At 42.3% G+C, this 21,120-nt stretch overlaps 1 protein-coding gene and 1 long non-coding RNA gene across 2 annotated transcripts; one reads left to right on the top strand and one right to left on the bottom strand.

The window, feature by feature from the left end:
• Positions 1-1,318: 1,318 nt before the first annotated feature.
• Positions 1,319-6,076, bottom strand: ddt (D-dopachrome tautomerase). The gene is made up of 3 exons (XM_042388438.1): positions 5,787-6,076; positions 3,460-3,635; positions 1,319-1,811 (listed from the first exon to the last, which is right to left on the bottom strand). The coding sequence occupies exons 1-3, from the start codon at positions 5,892-5,894 to the stop codon at positions 1,739-1,741; spliced, it is 357 nt and encodes a 118-aa protein (XP_042244372.1). The 5' UTR covers positions 5,895-6,076; the 3' UTR covers positions 1,319-1,738.
• Positions 6,077-14,049: 7,973 nt separating this feature from the next.
• Positions 14,050-17,532, top strand: LOC121883345. The gene is made up of 2 exons (XR_006092204.1): positions 14,050-14,243; positions 16,660-17,532. It is a non-coding gene; the product is annotated as an uncharacterized LOC121883345 (long non-coding RNA).
• Positions 17,533-21,120: the final 3,588 nt, after the last annotated feature.

Here is a 21,120-nt window from a genome sequence, read left to right on the forward strand (position 1 = left end):
GGATCCATGGAGGTTTTATGTTTGTAAAACTTTCCTTAAGCTGAGAAAAGCGATTTAAAAATCTGTGACGTCATCACAATGTAAAGTCTATGGGCCAAGCAGGAGCTTGCGGGTGGGGCCAGCGGGGGAAACACTACTGCGCATATTCAGTGGGCATATTCGCGGAAGCAAACCCGGAAGCTAGAAACTTTTTTTGCCGTATGTGCCAGGCGAGCAATTTCTATAGGACTGAATGGGCGCCATTTTTAGTCCGGTATCCAGCTCTTATAATACATCCATGTTCATGTGCCACTGAGCAACTTTCATAGGAATGAACGACGCTGTATCCAGTTCTCTTTATTTTGTATATATGGGTCTCTGTTAATTAAAGAGTAATGTCTAGACCTGCTCTATGTGAAATGTGCCCTGAGATAACTTCGATAGTGATTTGGTGCTATATAAATAAAATTGACGTGATTTTAATTGACTTTCTTTTTTCTGTATTTCTTTTGCTCTTAATAATCTTAAGAAAATGTGTACATTTAAGTTTTATTACCATCATGTCTATGATACATGGAGACCTCTGCAGTATGTGTCCTGTATTACATCCTGTTATTAACTCCTACCAGTTCCACTTTGATGGTGGTAGAATTGGTAGAGAGGAGGACTGTAGATGTTTCAGGTTAGGTCACTGGTTCAAACCCGACTCAAAGGAGCTTATTAAAAATATTAGAAAATGTTCTGATTGAAAAAGCTTTTGCCTGCAGGGGGCGCTGTGGTATTAGGAGGACACCACAGGCGCAAACACTGGTGTGTCCTCATCTCCTTATTAACTCTCCACTACCTAGCAGATGCGTTCTCTTTAGTCTTTTCTGTTTGTTTGCCATTATGTTTTTTCTGTGATTTATTTGCTCTCAGTTAACGAATGGCTAATATTATTTATCTTTACATTGACAAATCCAGTTAATTGCACATAACGTCTAATTTATAAACAATAATTGGTTCGTTGGTGTAAAATAAAAATAATAAAATAAATAACTTTTTGGTGAAAACCATGATGGAAGAATATACACAAAGTCCTCATGCAAACTTTGAAAGTAGCCTTAAATATACAGATATTAAAATACTTGAAAGAGTTTATATTATTTATTTATTATTTAGGCTACACCTATAAACCAGTCTTTTATTTCATTCAAATTTAATAAAAAAGAAAGCTAAAATAGCAACTTTGTTTCCAAAATGAGATATCCACTCACTGAAAAATATGAGCCCTTGCTAATGCTGTATTATAAGTGTACTTCTGACAGGAAAATAAGACAAACTGTAAATCCTTTCAAAATCAATTACAAACACACATTTTAATAATTGTATTCCATTCCTGGAGGCTACATGATGCACAAAAGAGACACAGTCCAGTTCATCTCATCCATGTTTTAGTGAAAATAGATGAAAATACATCTTAAATTTCTAGTCTTGTTTCCAGAAGAGGATTAGGCCACATAGTATGTAATAAAAGTGACTTTAAGAACAGTAACAGCCCGTGCTGCTTTGCCTAACGCGATTCTTTAATCTTAACATAATGTTTTACAGCTTTCAGAACAGACTAAGTGCAGATGGGTAAAACATGATTTGGACAGCATACCTGAACTAACTCTACATCAGTGTGAGTAATATTGATCAAATCAGCCTTCTAATTCTTCATTGTCATTTAGGAATGAGATGAATGAGGAATGAGTACTATCAGAAACAATGGTGTCCTTCACAAGAAGCTCATGACGGTTCCTTTCTTTCCGACCTGGTGAGGCTGCAGCGCGTGAAACTGAATAACGATCCTGTGAATTAAAAAGTCAAAAAAATCATTTACTCATTTCTGCATTCATTCAAATATGAAAATAACACAATTTTTAGGATAATACTGCAGCTTTTCAATAAGTCTCTCTTTAAAGGATTATGGAATGCTACTCTAATAGCAGAATTTAATTTGCACTGAGTGAATCTGTAGTGTCATGGATGTTATCGTATGCTGTAGCTTTAACTGGGACAGTCTATTCTGCACCACACTGACTTCTGGTGATCTACAAAAAAGTGTAGCCAAATTATCAAAGAATGATAAGAGCAGGACAAGGTCACATATTGTACTTGGTGAATTGAAGTCAAGCTGAAACATAGCATTTCATCACATCATTGTGTCACATAAAGAAGTGTCTGAGATTGCTCTGATTTCTTGTTGTTAATTGCACGGATCATCCCAAGCACGATAAAATGGGTTAGGATGTTTCATGCTGGCAGCAGGGAACAACAGTCTGGCTCAGATACCATACTGTAGATAACCCCCATACAATACAGACAGAGTGGGGCTAAAAGAGATAACTCAGAGTTGTGTTTCTACTGTAAGGACCTGGTCAGAACAGCATTTACAGTATATGTAACAGCAAAATGTTAGCTCAAAATCTGTTCACTTTAATTAAACAGCTGTGATCAGTGGATTCTTTCCAGGACGTGAAATACTGTACATCTCTGTTGTGGTTTCATAAAGAGTTCAACTTTGGACATGCAAATTTGCACCATTGACCAATTGAAAACCATCTCTTGACAGTGCTGACCTTTGAGGCAACAGAGAGCAGGGGATTGGACTCCCCTGCTCTCTGATGATTATAGCAGGTGTATAAACTCCTCCACAAAATAGACACAGCATGGTCTGCTCTGTTAGCCATTAGATAGGATTGGATGGTTCAAATGTGTCCTTGATTTCTTGAATGTGTAACTGTCTGTCTTAGCAACCAAGCTAGCTAGTTGGCTAACTGTTAACAAGCAGCTAGTGTTGCGAGTTATTTTGGCTTGTTAGTGCCAACTTGTTTATCATTAGCCCCCCAGCCAAACTAGTTTACCAGCTAGCCCCACAAATAGTAACAATGTCAAGTCCAACACCCCCTATTACACAAAAACTTTCAAATTAATTTCACTATGTCACATTCTGGTCCAACCAGTCGCTAACAATAAATTACACCTGCTAACAATTGACAGGAAGAGTCAAACCACTATATGCAGTAATACAACTTGCCCGAAGTGAATATAGCCAGGCAGCTTGAAGGGGTTGTTCAATCAGTTTAATTATTTAGTATATCAACAGTCAAAGTCTTTCTTTATCTTTGTTTTGTCATTATTGTTCTGATTGAATACTTGAACTAGCCAGCCTCTGTATTTACTTGTACTTTATCTATGTGTTTATGTACAGTTATATACATGGAATGCATTTGCAAGACATACAGAAAACAGATGCCTCATTTTTTAATTCAGAAAGTCAAATGAAATTGTGCATGGAAGTAGTAATACCAATGGTATAGAAACAGTGAAGTTTGAGATTCAGTGCAGGCCAAAACAACTCAGAGATTGTACCTGTACTTCAGTGTGAACCTCATTTGTTACGTAAGCTGATGGTATATAAATGCTGGCAGAAGCAATGACCACCAAAGTGCTCACCTGTCTTCGGTCAGACCAAGTTCTCTGGTCAGAAACTCAAAGATCTTGGCACTGTGTTCCTTATTCTTGTCAGCAGTGTCGGTCACACCTATAGCGGACACCGACAGCATCACACACGGAGAGCAAGAGCCAGCTATCAGAATTGGCAGCCCGGGCTTCACCACCAAGTTCATCCTCTGAAAGACAATAAACAGAACCAACATTAGGGAGTGTAAAGCAGTCAAATATGGATCATCATAACTGTTGTGAATTCTGGAATGAACCCTCATGCTGGCTGGATGTCAGCTCCTGGTGGACAGAATACCTACTACAATTTGACCTACTTCTTTCCCCTGCTTGATGGACAAATTACAAACAGGTGGGCTTACAGCCACTACATAAGGCCCACACTCACTGCTTTTACAGAGAATGTAAGCATGTCATGTTTACCTGTATTTAGTTGCATTTTCTTTTAATCTGTTGTAATGATACTTTGAGTTATAGATTATTAATTGCAATTCAATGGGTAATAGTTTGATTTAGTATTTGGCTTGTATTACTAATTTTAGATTATGTACTGTTTGCAATGTGGAAACCCTGGTTCGGATGGACAATAAAGCTTCAAATTCTGCAATCTCTCTCAACGTCTCTTTGATTTCAGAACCTTAGGCAGTCAGCTTCTCAAGAAGAATCAGCAGCATATAACACAACACTGGACCATTTTGTAGACAGTTTGATGTTGAATATTCAGACAGGCCAGGTTCATCCTAATTAAGTCTTGAGTGAGATCATCAATCCCAACCCACGCTTTTTTTTCCATAATATGTTACAAATACACAACCACCCTCTGGCACATACTTACTATTAATTTAAAAAACTTGGCAAGATTGGTTAACTTTGTAATATTTGTAGTATCTAATGATTTATCAAATGTGCAGTTGCTGGTGCTGATCCTATAGTATCTTTTGTGTTGAACAGCTATTAGACAGCTATTGATGAAAAACTCTCTAACAGCTCATTGTGCCATATAAGCATATTTATCTAAAAACTGGAGGTTGTGCATGTGGTGGGAGATGAAAAACAAGTCTCTGACAAAAGCAGAGTGGGAAATTAGCACCAGCCACCAGGCAAATGCTGGTAAAATATGAAAGTGGCTAGTAGATTTCAGACACAAAATAATGATTTACTATTGAGTGGCCAGTGAATTTGAACATCTCCTTGTCAGTGGCTGGTAGATGTTCACATTTTAAAAAGTTAATATCTTAATAAATCTGTCCCTGAGATTTTTCCATCACCTTTTATATTCATCCTCTAAAAACGTGGAGAAAATGTGATAAGTTTTCTGTAACAACAAAATATTTTTTATGACAATTATACCTCATTACCTCAATTAAGAAACTTTTATAGGTATGTAGCGCTATTGAGGGGGAACACGTAACAAACCTAAGCTGTTTACCCATATTGCCTACCTACGACAAGCTACCTAACTATTAAAACACATCTGACATGCCTACTTGGATGGAAACCTGTTTCCAAGATAGGGCTTTCCACCCGAGGTCTCGATACGAACGCAAAGTTCAAAGTTAAATTAGGTTGAACTAGGTTGAACTTTGCACCGGCTCCGTGCAGGCTCGCGTGTCAGCCGTCTCACGGGCGTAAACGCGTTTTTATTTCCTCCGTTTTACGCGTGTCACTACAGTCACTACGGTCAAACAGCTGCATAACTTTCTTTCTGTTTTTCCTTCTTCCAACTTTATTGATAACAGTCAAACTCAACAGTTTAAAGAACAAAAAGAGAGGACAGTGCCAGGGAATTCGATTATGACATAAAAAAAAAAACATTCTGAAAAGGGATTGCGCAAGAAGCTTTTTACATTCACTAAAAGCAAAATAACGCATTGGACAATAAATAAATAAATAAATAAAGGGGCACAGGTTAATAATTGATAATAATCTTTGCTGCTTTTCTATTTGTCATCTTGACTATAGAGTTGTAATAGAGGCTAATATCAATTATAAATAAGGTAAAGGTTTTCTATTGGTCCATTCATTTTATGTATTTTATGGAATTTGCCAAAAATTATAAACAGTTGGATTAAAAAGCTAACATTTTGTCAGTTGAGTTATTTTTAAAATAAACGAAGATATCACTTCCAGAAAGCATGACTATTTGACCTGTTTTTATAAATGGAAAGTTTTCCAAGTCTGCATAGCTTTCAATGAGAGCATATCTGTTGCGTGTGACGTGCGAGTGAAAAACGCGTCTTACACGCTTGCTGTCTAGATACGGGGTAGCCGTACACAGCTTTGACATTGAACATTGCTAGAACTAGAAATGTAACACTCACGTCCTCTGGTTTTCCCAGAGCAGCCGCGGTGCACGAGCACAGCTTCTTCAGGAACTCCTCGGAGAAAGCGCTGGCTCCTAAATTACTCTGTATGTCGATGAAAGGCATCTTGATGACAATGCTTGAGTGAAGTCTCTTGCGACGACTGGACACATGGGGTACGTCTCAAGTCTTTTATTTAATGGCTCCTCGCTCCTCGCCTGAACCGGAAGTTATTCCTGATGCGCTATTTTGACGAGCGTCTCAAGTCTCTTATTTTGCTCGGAGGAGCGAGGAGCGAGGAGGGATCTCTGAGGAGCGAGGAGCGAGGAAACATGAGAGAAGCCTTCACGGAAGTCTTTTACCAGCCGACACGCCCCCTTATTGGATATCAGTTATTGATTGTACGCCACACCTTATCTGGCTGATCTGATACATCATTGCAGTTTCATACCGAAGTGGAGACAGATTATAGATTCAATTTAAATGTATCACTCCCAAGTTTTATGCTTTACTTGTTTTCTGATTCATCATATGGTTAAAATCTATTAATTGTCGACCTGATCAACAAAAGAACCATTAACAACTTTCTTCATGTATTAGAAAGATTTTTCTTTTCATGATCTATTATTTCATCAATTTCTTGCTTACAGACAGAGTCTTCCTGACTTTAATTTTATCCATAATAAAATTAAAGTTAAAGTTAAACACATTTATATTTTACATCATTTATCGTCATTTTCATTCAGTCACATGTGAGGCTGAAAATTCCTGAGCATCGAAGCCTACTTTTCCGATTTAAATTTCAAAATGCGTGCCGTGCATTGGAATGAGCTTTCAGTTAAAGTTGTGTTCATCTGGTTCGCTTTTTCCTTTAACCATTTATTACATTTGCTGCTACTTTAATATCTTGGCATTCTGTAGTGAAATGTTAATATATAACATACCATTTGCATTTTAATCATTTTAATGGTTGCTGAATTTGCGTTTAAAGCAGAATCTTGTTTTTTGTCATGAAGTAAAACCTTTCACAGACACAGTGAAAACAGCCATTAATAATGCATTGATTACCAAGGAAGGGACGATCAGTTTTTTGGATCGAAGATGAATTGAAATATTTTGAACCTGTATACAGATTTATTTTGAAACCAAAACCGGATGTAGCCAACCGCTGGGAGCTTGACGCAGCTACTAGCCAATATTTGTGTCTGCGCGTATGTAATGGGTGGAAATAACAGATCATGCAAATCCTTCAATGGTTCTTTTGCTGATCAGAAACGACTTTCAATGACTTGTGCAGTCTTTTAAACGAGTTGTGTGTATTGTATCAATGACAGATGTTTGAAATATTAAATATCTGTATTATTAAACTATTAATTATGATAGAAACAGATTAGAGTGAAACATTAACATAGGCTACTCCATCCTCTGTGATAGTTGTATCATTTTATTGTAATCTTTCTGTCTTTCAGATAGGCCTACCAATATTAATATCGATCCTTCCATTATGCACTAATATGTACTGTATAGCAATTGTGTATTTATAGTCTCGTTCATTGTAACGGGTATACTGGGGAGAATGTTAATTGATAAGTAAGTGTTTCACCAAGAAATTACTACGATACTGTTAGTCATTCTTAAAATGAATATATAATCATACTCTCTCTCAATCTCTAAATATCATTAGATGTCATTTTGTACTGACACCCATTGTTGAAATAATGTACTTGATATATGTAATATATAATGTACTTGATGTAAATTTGGAATGTACATACACTACTTTGAGGCCCATCTCCAAATATGTATACCAGAGTGCATGTCCATGTCTACATCAATGTAATATTATTGGCCTATACTAAACATCATGTTACGTCACACATCTCTGGACATTCCTATTTCACCATTGCTGAAAGGACACACACTAATGTTATACTTAAGAAATACTGCAAAGTCTTTTTAAAGTTAGTTATTGTGTTATTACTGTGAAGCTGTTTCTAAAACTATTTTAGATCTATAAAACACACTGTTGTATGGTTGCTAATAATATTTCCTAAATCATTTCAAACATTTTTTGGCAATACACTGGTGAAATAACATTAAGATCTGTCTGTTTTCATAAGGGTTTATTAGCTAGTTAAAGCTAAAGCTGGGTTAAAGCTAGGTATACTTACTGTTAATAACTCTTAAAGCCCTTTGGAAGGACTACACCCCCTGCACACCAGTTGAGGTTTCTCAACCTGTCCATGTGGTAGTTAGATGCCCTTTATCTCAGTCATCAACAAATGCCCACTTTAAACCAAAAAAGGGGAAGACAGACAAAAATGACAAACCACACATAAATGTTGAAATCCTCACTGTGGTCAACAACATTAAATCTATGAATGAGGATTTTGGCTCGCAGCAGAAGCAAAATCCAGCAATGCTAGCTGCCATTGCACAGTGTGGACCTAAACTCCAAAGAGATAAAGGAATGCAGAGCCAAAATCGAAGTCCTAGAAAATCAGAAGGCTCAACTTTTCAAAGATCACAAAGCTCTCAAAGAGAGAGTGTTGGAAGCAGACCAATATAAAAGATGTTAGAACCTTTGTCTTTCCAGCCTCAAAGAATATAGAGGCCAAAACATCAGAGAGAGGCTTATCCAAATCCTTGCCAAGTTGGCTCTGGATCTCGCCACCGAGATAAATGATGTTGTGGACTCCATTTATCATCTAGGTTGGAAAGAAGAGAGAAGGTGACTATACACTCACCAAGGACTTTATTAGGAACACCATACTAGGGATGTACCAATACCACTTTTTTTCAGACCAAGCACAAGTACAAGTACTTACATTTGGGTACTTGCCGATACTGTGTACCAATATGAGTACTTAACCTTCCTGTTGTCCTCGGGTCAATTTTGATGGTCAGCCAGTATCTGGCTGTGGCTCCATCTCCGCTGGCTGAGCAACTCTGACTCGGGGTAGACCCCTTAAGGAAAGGCTGTATCAGGCTGCCCCATCAGCAGAGTGTTGGGAGTCACCGGATCTTGGTCTACAACATCAGATGATGTATAACCTCAGGACTTTGAGTTCAGAATGCCCTCAATTTCAATGAGGACAGTCTGCAGGACCTCCTCTGTTACAGTTTGAGATCCCAAGGTTGTCCGTAGTGCCTGTTTCAAGGAGCGGATTTCTCTCTCCCAGCAGCCCCCGAAGTGTGGAGCGCTAGGGGGGTTGAATGGGGGTTAAATTTGAATTCCACTTGTTGGGCAGCCAACATGGCCTGCAGCTCAGGTTGCAGTGCATTAATAGGCCTCTTTCAGCTCTTGCTCCCCACCTTTAAAGTTAGTTCCTTGGTCTGATAGAAGCTCAACTGGCCTGCCCCGGCGAGCTACAAATCTGTGAAAGGCCATGAGAAAGGAGTCTGTATCTATAGCTGGCATGAGGTCCAGATGAACTGCCCTAATAGTCAGACATTTAAATATGATGCCCCACTTCTTTTCGTTTCTTCGACCCACTTTGATGACATAGGGGCCAAAGCAGTCCATACCTGTTGAGTAAAAGGCCGGCTGATGCAGTCGGAGTCTCGCTGGGGGCAGGTCAGCCATCTTTGGTATTTCTGGTTGGCCTCGCCATTTTCGGCACTCCAGACCCCCCCCCACTGGAGGCGCTTAATGGCCTCTCTCCCTTGCAGTATCCAATATCTCTGCCTAGCTTCGGCAAACACTCTCTCTGCGCCAGGGTGGCATAATTTTTCATCCAGATCCTTGATAATTAGCTTGGCGACTTTGTGCTTCGGGTCAAGCACAACAGGGTGTATGGTTGACTTGTCAAAGTGAGGGCTTTGACAAAGCCAGCCTCCTACTCGGATGAGGTTGGTGGTATTGTCCCATTCGGGGACTAGAGTTATCAGACGACTGGACTTAGATAGTGGCTTGCCTTCCTTCAAGTGGGTCTGGTCTGATGGAAAACAATCCTGTTGCACCTTCTGTAGGAGCATGGTTTCTGCATTCTGATAGTCATGAACGTAGAACGTAGAAGATCATGGGCCTGGAGGGATAGCTCAGGGCTTCTGCCCTTTTCTATCCATAGTAGGTGGATCTTGTATCCTTTTGGTCTTGGTCGGCGGAGGAGAGGCAGAAGGATGTGGGGGGACTCATGAGGTTTCAGGACACATGTGGGCCAAGGCACAAACAAAGCAAAACAAAACAAAACAAAACAAAGAAAAAAAAAACAAAAAAAAACCTTGTGTTTGGTGTGTTTTATCTACATTTATGTATGTGTGTGCATGTGGGTGATATATATATATAGTCATCAGCAGAGACAGGGGTATTAGCTGCCCCATGAAGCACCTGTGCTGTGGTGGTCAGGAGTTCCTGCAATGTCTGGAACTGATTTGCATCAGGTAGGGACAGGCTTACTGTTGAGACAATATGCAGACAGGTAAATGGCTTTAGCAGCTCTTCACCACTATCTGGTGTGGGAACTGGCTTCGTAGGCCACTGGTCCGGAGCCCCGTAAAGGAAGGCGGGACCTCGACATCAACGGCTCTGTATCCTCAGCTCAGACAGACACTTACCCCAAGTTATGTCATCGGCTGAGTTGTTATCTGAATCCACATAGTGCCAGGCATCACAGTCTGTCAGGTCTTGGATTTCTTTATATCGGCATGTCAATCAATCAATCAATCAATTTTTATTTATATAGCGCCATATCACAACAGAAGTCATCTCAAGGCACTTTTCACATAGAGCAGGTCAAGACCGTACTCTTTAATATACAGAGACCCAATAATTCCCCCATGAGCAAGCACTTGGCGACAGCGGTAAGGAAAAACTCCCCTTTAACGGGTAGAAACCTCAAGCAGACCCTGGCTCTTGGTGGGCGGCCATCTGCTTTGACCGGTTGGGTTGAGAGAGAAAGAGAGAGGGAAAGGGGGAGGGGGGACAGAAGAAAAACAATCACAACAACAACAACAAGCACAAGCAGCAATAGCCAGGGAAGGATGCCATCAGGACTGTGAAGGACCGCGAAGGTTCGGCCCGGGACTCAGGTTTTCCTGTGAGATGAGAAAGCACAAAAAACTCCGGGGAAGAAGCAAAGTTAGTGACATGCATTGATGTTACATGAATGCATACAGATGGAGAGGAGGAGGAGGAGAGAGGAGCTCAGTGCATCATGGGAAGTCCCCCAGCAGTCTAGGCCTATAGCAGCATAACTAAGGGCTGATCCAAGGCGAGCCTGGTCAGCCCTTACTATAAGCTTTATCAAAAAGGAAAGTTTTAAGCCTACTCTTAAACATAGAGAGGGTGTCTGCACCCCGGACTGAATCCGGTAGATGGTTCCATAGAAGAGGAGCCTGATAGCTGAAGGCTCTGCCTCCCATTCTACTTTTAAAGACTGTAGGGACCACCAGTAAGCCTGCATACTGGGAGCGCAGTGTTCTAGTGGGATAATACGGTATTATGAGCTCTTCAAGATATGATGGTGCCTGACCATTAAGGGCTTTGTAAGTTAGGAGAAGGATTTTCAATTCTATTCTAGATTTTACAGGAAGCCAATGTAGTGAAGCTAAAATGGGAGAAATGTGGCATGTGTCGGATTGAAGCCATGTAAGCACTGTGGTGGAGTTGGTCCATAGTACAACCTGGTGGATAGGAATTGTCAAGTCAGTGGTGAGGACCTTAGCCAGCTGGGCTCTAGTCAGTGCCGCACATAGCTCTAAACGGGGGATAGTCTGCTACTTCTTTGGGGCTACTCGGGAACATGCATTGAGGAAAGCAACTTCCACTTTCCCACTTATGTCTTTGGTCCTTAGATAGGCCACCGACCCATAAGTGCGCTCTGAGGCGTCACAAAATATGTGGATATCACGTTGGCAGGACTGGATGTGCACTATGACTTTAGCCCTAGTGGTGTTTGGGACAATAAAGCCAAGGGGATCATATTTACTCATTAGAATTTCATAGATTGTGCGCAGAGTCACTTGGGAATGGATGACAGGGTGCAGCTTGTAGTGTAGCCTGTCTGATGGGCAGTGCCAGTGGAGGCCAAGTGCTGACTCTTCAGCATCTGGGTTGCCCTGTGCTATCCAAAGCTCAGCGCTGTTGGACCTGGCCTCTGAGGGGAGGTGACTGATAACAGATGGCTGGTTGCTAGTCCACTGTTGAAGCTCAAAGCCTCCCTCTGTTAGGAGCTTGTACAGTTTATCCACTAAAGCTTTGGCATGGTCCTCTGATAGTAGGCTCTGGAGACAGTTGTCCATGTAAAATGACTGCAGCACAGTTTCTTGGACATCTTCCCCAAGTTGACTATGGTCCATCACATGCTTTTGAAGAGCAAAAATGGCACAGCACGGGCTACACGTGGTGCCAAAGGGGAGGACCCTCCACTGGGGGGCTCCTCCCATTTAATTTCTCACCAGAGGAATCGGAGCAGAGGACAGTCCTCCATTAACAGCTTCACCTGGTGGAACATTCCATGGATATTGCTGCTCACAGCAATGGAATGTTCTTGGAATCTTAGCAGCACCACCAGAAGGGATGGCCCCAGCGTGGATCCAGGAAGGAGAAGTTCATTGAGGCACTAGCCCCAGAATTGGAAGGAGCAATTAAACACGACTCAATTTTTGCCATTGTGCTGCACCACGTGGTGCGGAATATATCAGCTAGTTGTGGTTTCTTCAACTCCAGGGTCAAGTTTGACAACATAGCCTTCCCTAACTAGTCTCTGGGTCTCTGCTGTCCAGGTGAGGGCTTGCTCAGGAGACTTCGTTAATCTCCTCGAGGAGTTTAATTGCCTCCTGGTCTTGGCGCGACCTGGTGCTAGCTTTGGCACAGTGCCATGGTAGCACGTCCATCTGCCACAGTTTTTCAACCTCTTTGAACAGGTCGGCAGTTGGTGACTGGGAAGAGGTGAAGTAGCACTGTTGCTCAGTCAAATGGTGGGTTATGGCTTGAGCTGGGCCTTAGAGTGTCCAGCCCAGACATGTTTCAACAGCTGCTGGCCCCCCCCAGGAGGTCCAAGGCGGATGGGCTTCACTGGAGTGATTAGATGAGGCTGGTCTGATCCTATCAGCGGCAGTGGTTTGGCATGATCGATGGTCTGTAGTGGCAGACCTCTGAGATGTTGATACCTCCCTTTAAGGGCATTCACTGGATGTGTATGTTCAACCAAATCGAGTGTTTTGGCAGTGAAAGCTTGCTGGATCTGGAAGGTTCTCTTAGGCTGAGAGGCAGGTGAAATACTGAAGGAAACAGCCTCTCCATGAAGAATGTGGAAGTCCTGTCCTCAGAGGGAGGTTCTCTGGCTGGCCCTCAAGACCTAACTGTTGTGCAGCTGCATGTAAAAGAATCATCCGTTCTGAACCATCATCCAGAATGGCGTAGGATTCTAGAGTCCAATTTCCATGCCGCAGAAGAACCTTACTAACTTTCAGCAAAATGTTAAGTCCCCCTGGGAGTTTGTTGATGCACAGCACTTCCTCCCCCAGCCGTGAGGTGTGGGTATCAGCTTGTGTGAGGTAGGTGTTAGATTTATTTCTCCTTTGCCGATAGGCCTATCATTGACCTCATGAAGGACAAGGAGGTGGCATTTGTTGCAAGTCTTACAAAACATCTTCAAGTCACAGTCTGCAGCACGGTGAGTTCTCCCACACCGATTGTTGTCCTTTATCCAACTTTGTCTTTGTGCTGTGTGTAGCTGACCAAAGTTGGAAGAATTATTCAGGGAGTGTTTAGGGCTGTCACAGTAAGGACAATATTTCCTTCCCTTGCCGGTGGCTACTGGTGTGGTGGTGGGTCCAGTTGCTGGCGTTTCCATGTTCAGCAGAATAGTGGTTGTCTTGATGGAAGGCTTTGTCCTCTCCTCTCTCTTATGAGTCATGTCTCTCCTCGCACTTAACCTGGAAGTATCAACCTGCACCTGCAACTCGTACTCGAGCCAGTCCGAGAAGTCGTGGAGGGTTGGAATGGGGATGTGTTGAGGATGAATGTATCGTCGGAAACTGGATCTCATATCGTGTGGCAACTTCCCAAGTAGCCTCGAGACATGGAACCCGCATTCTAGCTCCACCTCTCCTTTCGTCCCCAACTGGGCCAGCATGCTGATGTGGCAGGTTGAGTGCTGCTCCACCTCCACTGCAATCTCCCAATTAGTCTCACCTGCGGCTGATTGCGCTGCGGTGCCACCTGGCTTATTAGTCCTGCTTTCACTCGCGCGCTCAGATGTGCCTGGCATTGATTGGGTGAGGACTCTATCTGGCGTGCTCCAGTTGACGGCGCAAAACAACTTGTAAGTAAGTATTGGCGCTGCTATACATGTTTTATGGGACATTATTGTGTGAAAGCGGCCGTTGTGTGACCATTTTACAGCAGTGTTGGCCGAGCCGGTTTGGTGTGCAGCGGTGAGGATTTCAGGGAGCGTGGCATCTGCTCTCCACCTACATCGTGAAGTGGTGATTGTATGTTGGACCGGGTGTTAAGCTCTCTTCGCTTGGGTAAGACTGACAGCATTTATTATTATTATTTATTATTATTTTATTGACAGCATTAGAGACAAAATTAACCACCTCCTGCCCTCAACAGGCACCGTTCTCTCCCCAAACACAGGCACCTTAGTAACAGCTGTAAATCCTGACATATATTTGGACTGTTTTTCTCCGGTAGACTTGTCTGAACTAACTTCAATGATTTGTTCAGCTAAACCATCAACCTGTCTCTTAGATCCCATCCCAACTAGGCTGCTGAAGGAAGCCTTACCCTTAGTGAGCACTTCTTTACTAGATATGATCAATTTGTCTTTAGTAACAGGCTATGTACCACAGTCCTTTAAAGTAGCTGTAATTAAACCTCTTCTTAAGAAGCCTACTCTTGATTCAGGTGTTTTAGCCAATTATAGACCTATATCTAACCTTCCATTTCTATCTAAGATCCTTGAGAAAGCAGTCTCTAATCAGTTATGTGACTTTCTACATAACAATAGTTTATTTGAGGATTTTCAGTCAGGATTTAGAGCGCATCATAGCACAGAGACAGCACTGGTGAAAGTCACAAATGACCTCCTAACTGCATCGGACAAAGGATTTGTCTCTATACTTGTCCTGTTAGATCTTAGTGCTGCATTCGACACAATTGACCATCAAATCCTTTTGCAGAGACTGGAACATTTAATTGGCATTAAATGAACTGCATTAAGCTGGTTTAAGTCCTATTTATCAGACGGATTTCAGTTTGTACATGTTAATGATGAATCCTCCGTGAAGGCAAAAGTTAGACACGGAGTTCCACAAGGTTCTGTACTTGGACCAATTCTATTCACCTTATATATGCTTCCTTTAGGTAATATTATTAGGAAACACTCCATAAATTTTCATTGTTACACAGATGACACCCAATTATATTTATCAGTGAAGCCAGATGAACCCAATCAGTTAAACAAACTCCAAACATGCCTTAACGACATAAAGACCTGGATGACCTGCAATTTTCTACTACTAAATTCAGATAAAACTGAAGTTATTGTGCTTGGCCCTAAACACCTTAGAAACACATTATCTAATGATATAGCTACACTGGATGGCATTACCCTGGCCGCCAGCACCACCGTAAGGAATCTGGGAGTTATCTTTGATCAGGATATGTCCTTTAACTCCCACATAAATCAAATTTCAAGGACTGCCTTTTTTCACTTACGTAATATCACAAAAATCAGGCACATCCTGTCCCTAAAAGATGCAGAAAAACTAGTTCACGCATTTGTTACTTCTAGGCTGGATTATTACAATTCCTTATTATCAGGCTGCCCTAACAAGTCTCTAAAGACTCTCCAGCTGGTCCAGAATGCAGCTGCATGTGTATTGACTAAAACTAGAAAAAGAGACCACATTTCTCCCATTTTAGCTTCACTACATTGGCTTCCTGTAAAATCTAGAATAGAATTGAAAATCCTTCTCCTAACTTACAAAGCCCTTAATGGTCAGGCACCATCATATCTTGAAGAGCTCATAATACCGTATTATCCCACTAGAACACTGCGCTCCCAGTATGCAGACTTACTGGTGGTCCCTACAGTCTTTAAAAGTAGAATGGGAGGCAGAGCCTTCAGCTATCAGGCTCCTCTTCTATGGAACCATCTACCGGATTCAGTCCGGGGTGCAGACACCCTCTCTATGTTTAAGAGTAGGCTTAAAACTTTCCTTTTTGATAAAGCTTATAGTTAGGGCCGACCAGGCTCGCCTTGGATCAGCCCTTAGTTATGCTGCTATAGGCCTAGACTGCTGGGGGACTTCCCATGATGCACTGAGCTCCTCTCTCCTCCTCCTCCTCTCCATCTGTATGCATTCATGTAACATCAATGCATGTCACTAACTTTGCTTCTTCCCCGGAGTTTTTTGTGCTTTCTCATCTCACAGGAAAACCTGAGTCCCGGGCCAAGCCTTCGCGGTCCTTCACAGTCCTGATAGCATCCTTCCCTGTCTATTGATGCTTGTGCTTGTTGTTGTTGTTGTTGTGATTGTTGCTCTCCTGTCCCCCCTCCCCCTTTCCCTCTCTCTTTCTCTCTCTCAACCCAACCGGTCAAAGCAGATGGCCGCCCACCAAGAGCCGGGGTCTGCTTGAGGTTTCTACCCGTTAAAGGGGAGTTTTTCCTTACCGCTGTCGCCAAGTGCTTGCTCATGGGGGAATTGTTGGGTCTCTGTAAATTAAAGAGTACGGTCTTGACCTGCTCTATGTGAAAAGTGCCTTGAGATGACTTCTGTTGTGATATGGCGCTATATAAATAAAAATTGATTGATTGATTGATTGAGATGACTTCTGTTGTGATATGGCGCTATATAAATAAAAATTGATTGATTGATTGATTTATAACTATTATATGCTGTATATTAAAACGATCCTGCTTTCTGTCTGCTGTAGCTGTTAAGGCCACAGTTTGTGCCTCCTCTCCCCCTGCGCTCTGTGTGGGGCTGCATCGTGCAGCCAGGTGATCTGTGCCGCCAGCTGGGCATCGTGAAGGACGACTTTCCACGGCCTCCAGTCCCGGTGCAGCCGCTATGTCTCTCTCCCTCTTCTTTGCTGCTGCTGCTGCTGCCAGTATTCACACACGCTGCTTAAAGTGCATAGTGTGCTTCTGCAGCTTTTGTTCTCCATCCCATCACAACTCCTGTTTTGATTCAGTTCTTTTCTTTTTGTTTATTGATTTATTTGTTGTGGGTTAATTTTTTTATTTAATTTATTTAGTTTAATATTAGCTGTTGGGGTTGCTGCTACCACTCCTGGTCTCTGCCCACAGCAGAGTTTGGGTTAATTCTGTTTTGTTATTATCTGCTACTTTGTGTGTTTTTTTTTTGTTTGTATATGTTTAGTTAGTGTTAGTTATTGAATTAGTTATTTTGCTGGTTCTTTTTTTTGTTTGTGTGTATGTGGGTGTGAGTGCTGTGTGTGTATTTTAGTATAGCCCTCCTGTTTTAACTGTGTAATTTACTGTATCTGCCTGAATGTCCCCCTATGAGCGGTATTATAATTTTGTTTCTTTTCTTTTAGGACAGGAGCTGGCAAGGTGTGCGGCAGGTTTGTAGTGGGGTTTTTTTGTTTGAGTTGTGCCCCCCCCCCATTTTTTTGATTTAGTCTGCCCACTAACTAAGCCTTAGCCTTGTTCCTACTATTTATTTTAGTTATTTTCATACTGCAAATGACTTTGTTGTTTTGGCACTCAGGCTGTTTACCAGTGACATCTTTCTGTTCTTTTAATGACAGTAAATCTTAACCAATAAATTTTTGTAGTTGGAAGTCTGTCTCCCATCCTCTCAGTGTGGTGAATCTGTGTGACCTCTTATTACTAAGGGTACTCATCAGTGCATTTCCTGGGGTGCAATTCCCCAGGTGGCATAGTTGTGAAACTTTCCCTCTCCTACCCATCTTTGGCCACACTGACCAGCGACCGCACCTTCAGAGCAAACATTCTGAATGCCTTGGTGTCACCAGACATGACATGTGGGCCATCCATCAGTTCTGCAATCCACTGTAGGGCCAACTGGTGGGGCTGCCCGTATTGCTGGTTAAGGGCAGCCGTTGTATTAGCATAGGGGTGTCTGGAATTACTGTAGGAGAATAGTCATGCCGCAGTGGACAGTGATAATGGGAGGCAAATACCTGATGCGAGGCTCTGTCAGATCTGTATATTGACGCAGGGGAGCTGTCATAGGGTCTCCCTGAAGAGTGACGATAACCTGAAGAGGATGCATGCTGTCTTCCTGATGGAGAATGGAAAATGTCGGGGAAGCAACTATGTTCTCTGTTGAGAGCGTTGGTAGACAGGGGAATGTGCAGAGCCTTGCTCAGGCATGCAGGTTCTTCCCCTGGAGTGCGTGGAGCACCTCTCGTGGGAGCGGATGGGAGCACAGGGGTCAGCGCTATGCTGATCTGGTAAGTGATGGTGCTCTGAGTAGGGTGGGGGGTCCATATGATGCAGCAGTGGCACCTGATGCTGAACAGAGTGACCAAAATCCAGTGTCCTTTTTACCCCTCTGTCCGCTGCAGCATGTTCTGGATTAGCAGGGGTGTCTAGGGCTAGACTCCTGTCTGTCAGGTAGGGTTTAATGGGTATATCAGACCCGCCTTGGCCAATACAGCTTCAAGTGCATGCAGCTGGGCATGCAACAGTTTGTGATAACCTTCTAGCTGCTGGATAATGCTACCCAGATGTCTCAGCTGTTCTCACGGCTGCTCTATCTCTGTAGTTGTATAACAGTGGAGCTGCTCCATTCTGCAATCACTATGCCTCAACTGCCTGTGCAATTCCTCATTATGTAGTCTCAGTTGCTGCATGGATTTGAGGAGGGCCTCCTGCTCCACTTGTAGTCTCCTATTTTCCTCCTGCAGCCTGTCTGTCCTGTCGTCCCATCGATCTCTGATGTCCCATCCAGATAACCGAAAACTCTCCTGAGTGACGGGTGATGCTGACCGAAAGTGTCCCTGAGCCCCATCGGGCTCCTTTCCCTCTTTTGGCTGCAAGTTTTTACTGCCACCGCATTAGCTACACTCTGAGCCAAAAGACCCTCATTAATAGCCAGCTGGAGGATATCAGCGACACACAACAGGCACAACAGAGTACAGCATATAACTCATGGCCTTGATCATGTTTTTGGCATTGTCCCACAGCACAACGTGAGCATAACTTTTTGGAATGCCCCACATCTGAAGGATATCATCAAATGCAATGGCTTGGCTAGTGTGTGAACCCCAAAACTGCTTTGCTTGTAGAACGACCCTCTGGGGAGTAAAATCCTCATCAATCCACTGTGCAGTTAAACTGATGAGAGACATTGGGCTGACATTGCTAGTCCAAATATCAGTGGAGAAGATGAAGGTCAAAATGTCCTGCAACAGGCTGTTGATGTGCTTTTTCACAAAGTCATGCAGCTTTAGTTATACAGTGTCTGTGATGTGGTGATGGCTGGGAATCTCATACTTTGACTTCAGTACACTGAGAAGACTATTAAATCCCGTATTATCTACAATTGACAAGGGCTGGTCATCAAGGGCAATGTACTTTTTACCATCCATGGGTTGACTCTAGACATTTTCTCTTGCATCTCTCATCATCTTGCAAACTCCTTGAACTTGGCATTTTGTTGGTTCTTTAGATGTTTTATCAAATTGCCTGTGTTAAAGGAGCTATTTGTCCTCCTCTTGACAATTTATATAGTATAGTTTGCAGTCGGCTCTACTTTTGTCATCATCACTAAAATATCTCTAGTTTTACGATTACGATTAGGAGTACATGAGGAAAGTAACAGCCCGATACCCAATACTGTTGGAAACATTCTTTTGAGATCCTTCTCCGTGTTGACATGATTACATCACATCTGCAGATTTGTCAGCTGCACATTCATGCTACAAATCTCCCATTCTACCACATACCAAAGGTGTTCTATTGGATTCAGATCTGGTGACTGGGGAGGCCACTGAAGTACACTTAACTCACTGTCATGTTCATGAAATCAGTTTGAGGCTTTTTCTTTGTGACATGACGCATTATCATTAGAAGATGGTAATTTGTGGCCATAAAGGGATGCACATGGTCAGCAAGGACACTCAGATAGGCTGTGGCATTCAAAAACTGTTGTGTGTGAAAATCCCAGGAGATCAGCAGTTTCAGAAATACTCAAACCAGCCCATCTGGCACCAACAATCATGCCATGGTCAAAGTCACTAAGATAATATTTTTTCCCCATTCTGACATTTGATGTGAACATTAACTGAAACTCCTGACCTGTATCATCATGATTTTATGCATTGCACTGCAGCCATATGATTGGCTGATTGGATCATTGCATGAATAAGCAGGTGCACAGGTGATCCTAATAATGTGCTAGGTGAATACAGGTAATTGCGTAGATAATTTTCATGTAAATTCCTCACGATGTGAGCCGGACCAGTTCAGCAAAAAATGCTCACATGCAGTGGACACTGACACATTGAACTGACTGACTGAGACACCACAGCCAGGAGACCTGCTAAAGTGTTCTGACCTTGTCACTCCCCACAAGGAAACAGTGAGCTCAGCATAGCAAGGAGTGAGAAGTGACGATACTAACTTCCCCCCAAGGGAAAGATTATGGCAAGCCGTTTTAACATTTAATGGAACACTCCTATCTGTTATTGTATTTTAGATATCCATAATAGCATTTCTTCCAGTCAAAATTGTATTCTCACTAGTCAGAATGGTAATTATGGTAATTAATAATATTCTTACTAACAGAAATTGTATTTCAAGATATCTACAACTTTGATTGTACTTGTCAAAAATAAATTTAAGATATCTAAAAATCCTTAAAAATAATAAGTGGCCGTTTTAACATTTAATCACTAGACTGGACATGCATTGCAGATATCTGAAATTGAAAGCCCAATACACATGAATAGCAAAAGCAACGTCATATGTCCTAGGGAGAACGACACTGTGGATATCTGAAATGTTCATTTTGACTAGGAAGAATTGAATTATGGATATCTGCAATGCATATCCATTCTAGCTATTAAATGTTAAAATGGCTTGATATAGAAGATAGACTCAGAGCCTACCTGTGGAAATCGGGGTGGAGGTGGGGCTTTTGAAACGCTATATGAACGGCAGCAAGTGGCACCATAGCTTGTGTGAGCGTTGTGGCAGCATGCATGCAGCAAAGTGTGATCAGAGGACTGACGGCTTAAGTATGCTGCCATGACTATAAGGGTGCATTGGATATATGTTACAGTGAGGAGAGTGTGCCATGTGAGTGGAGTGGCGACTCAAGTTGGGTTGCCTTAATTAGCTCACACGCTTCGCTTCATGTAATGTCTCAAATATGCTAAAAGTAACAGGGGGCGCCATAG

The sequence above is a fragment of the Thunnus maccoyii genome, chromosome 2 (assembly GCF_910596095.1).
Source record: "Thunnus maccoyii chromosome 2, fThuMac1.1, whole genome shotgun sequence".
Classification (NCBI taxonomy): Eukaryota; Metazoa; Chordata; class Actinopteri; order Scombriformes; family Scombridae; genus Thunnus; species Thunnus maccoyii.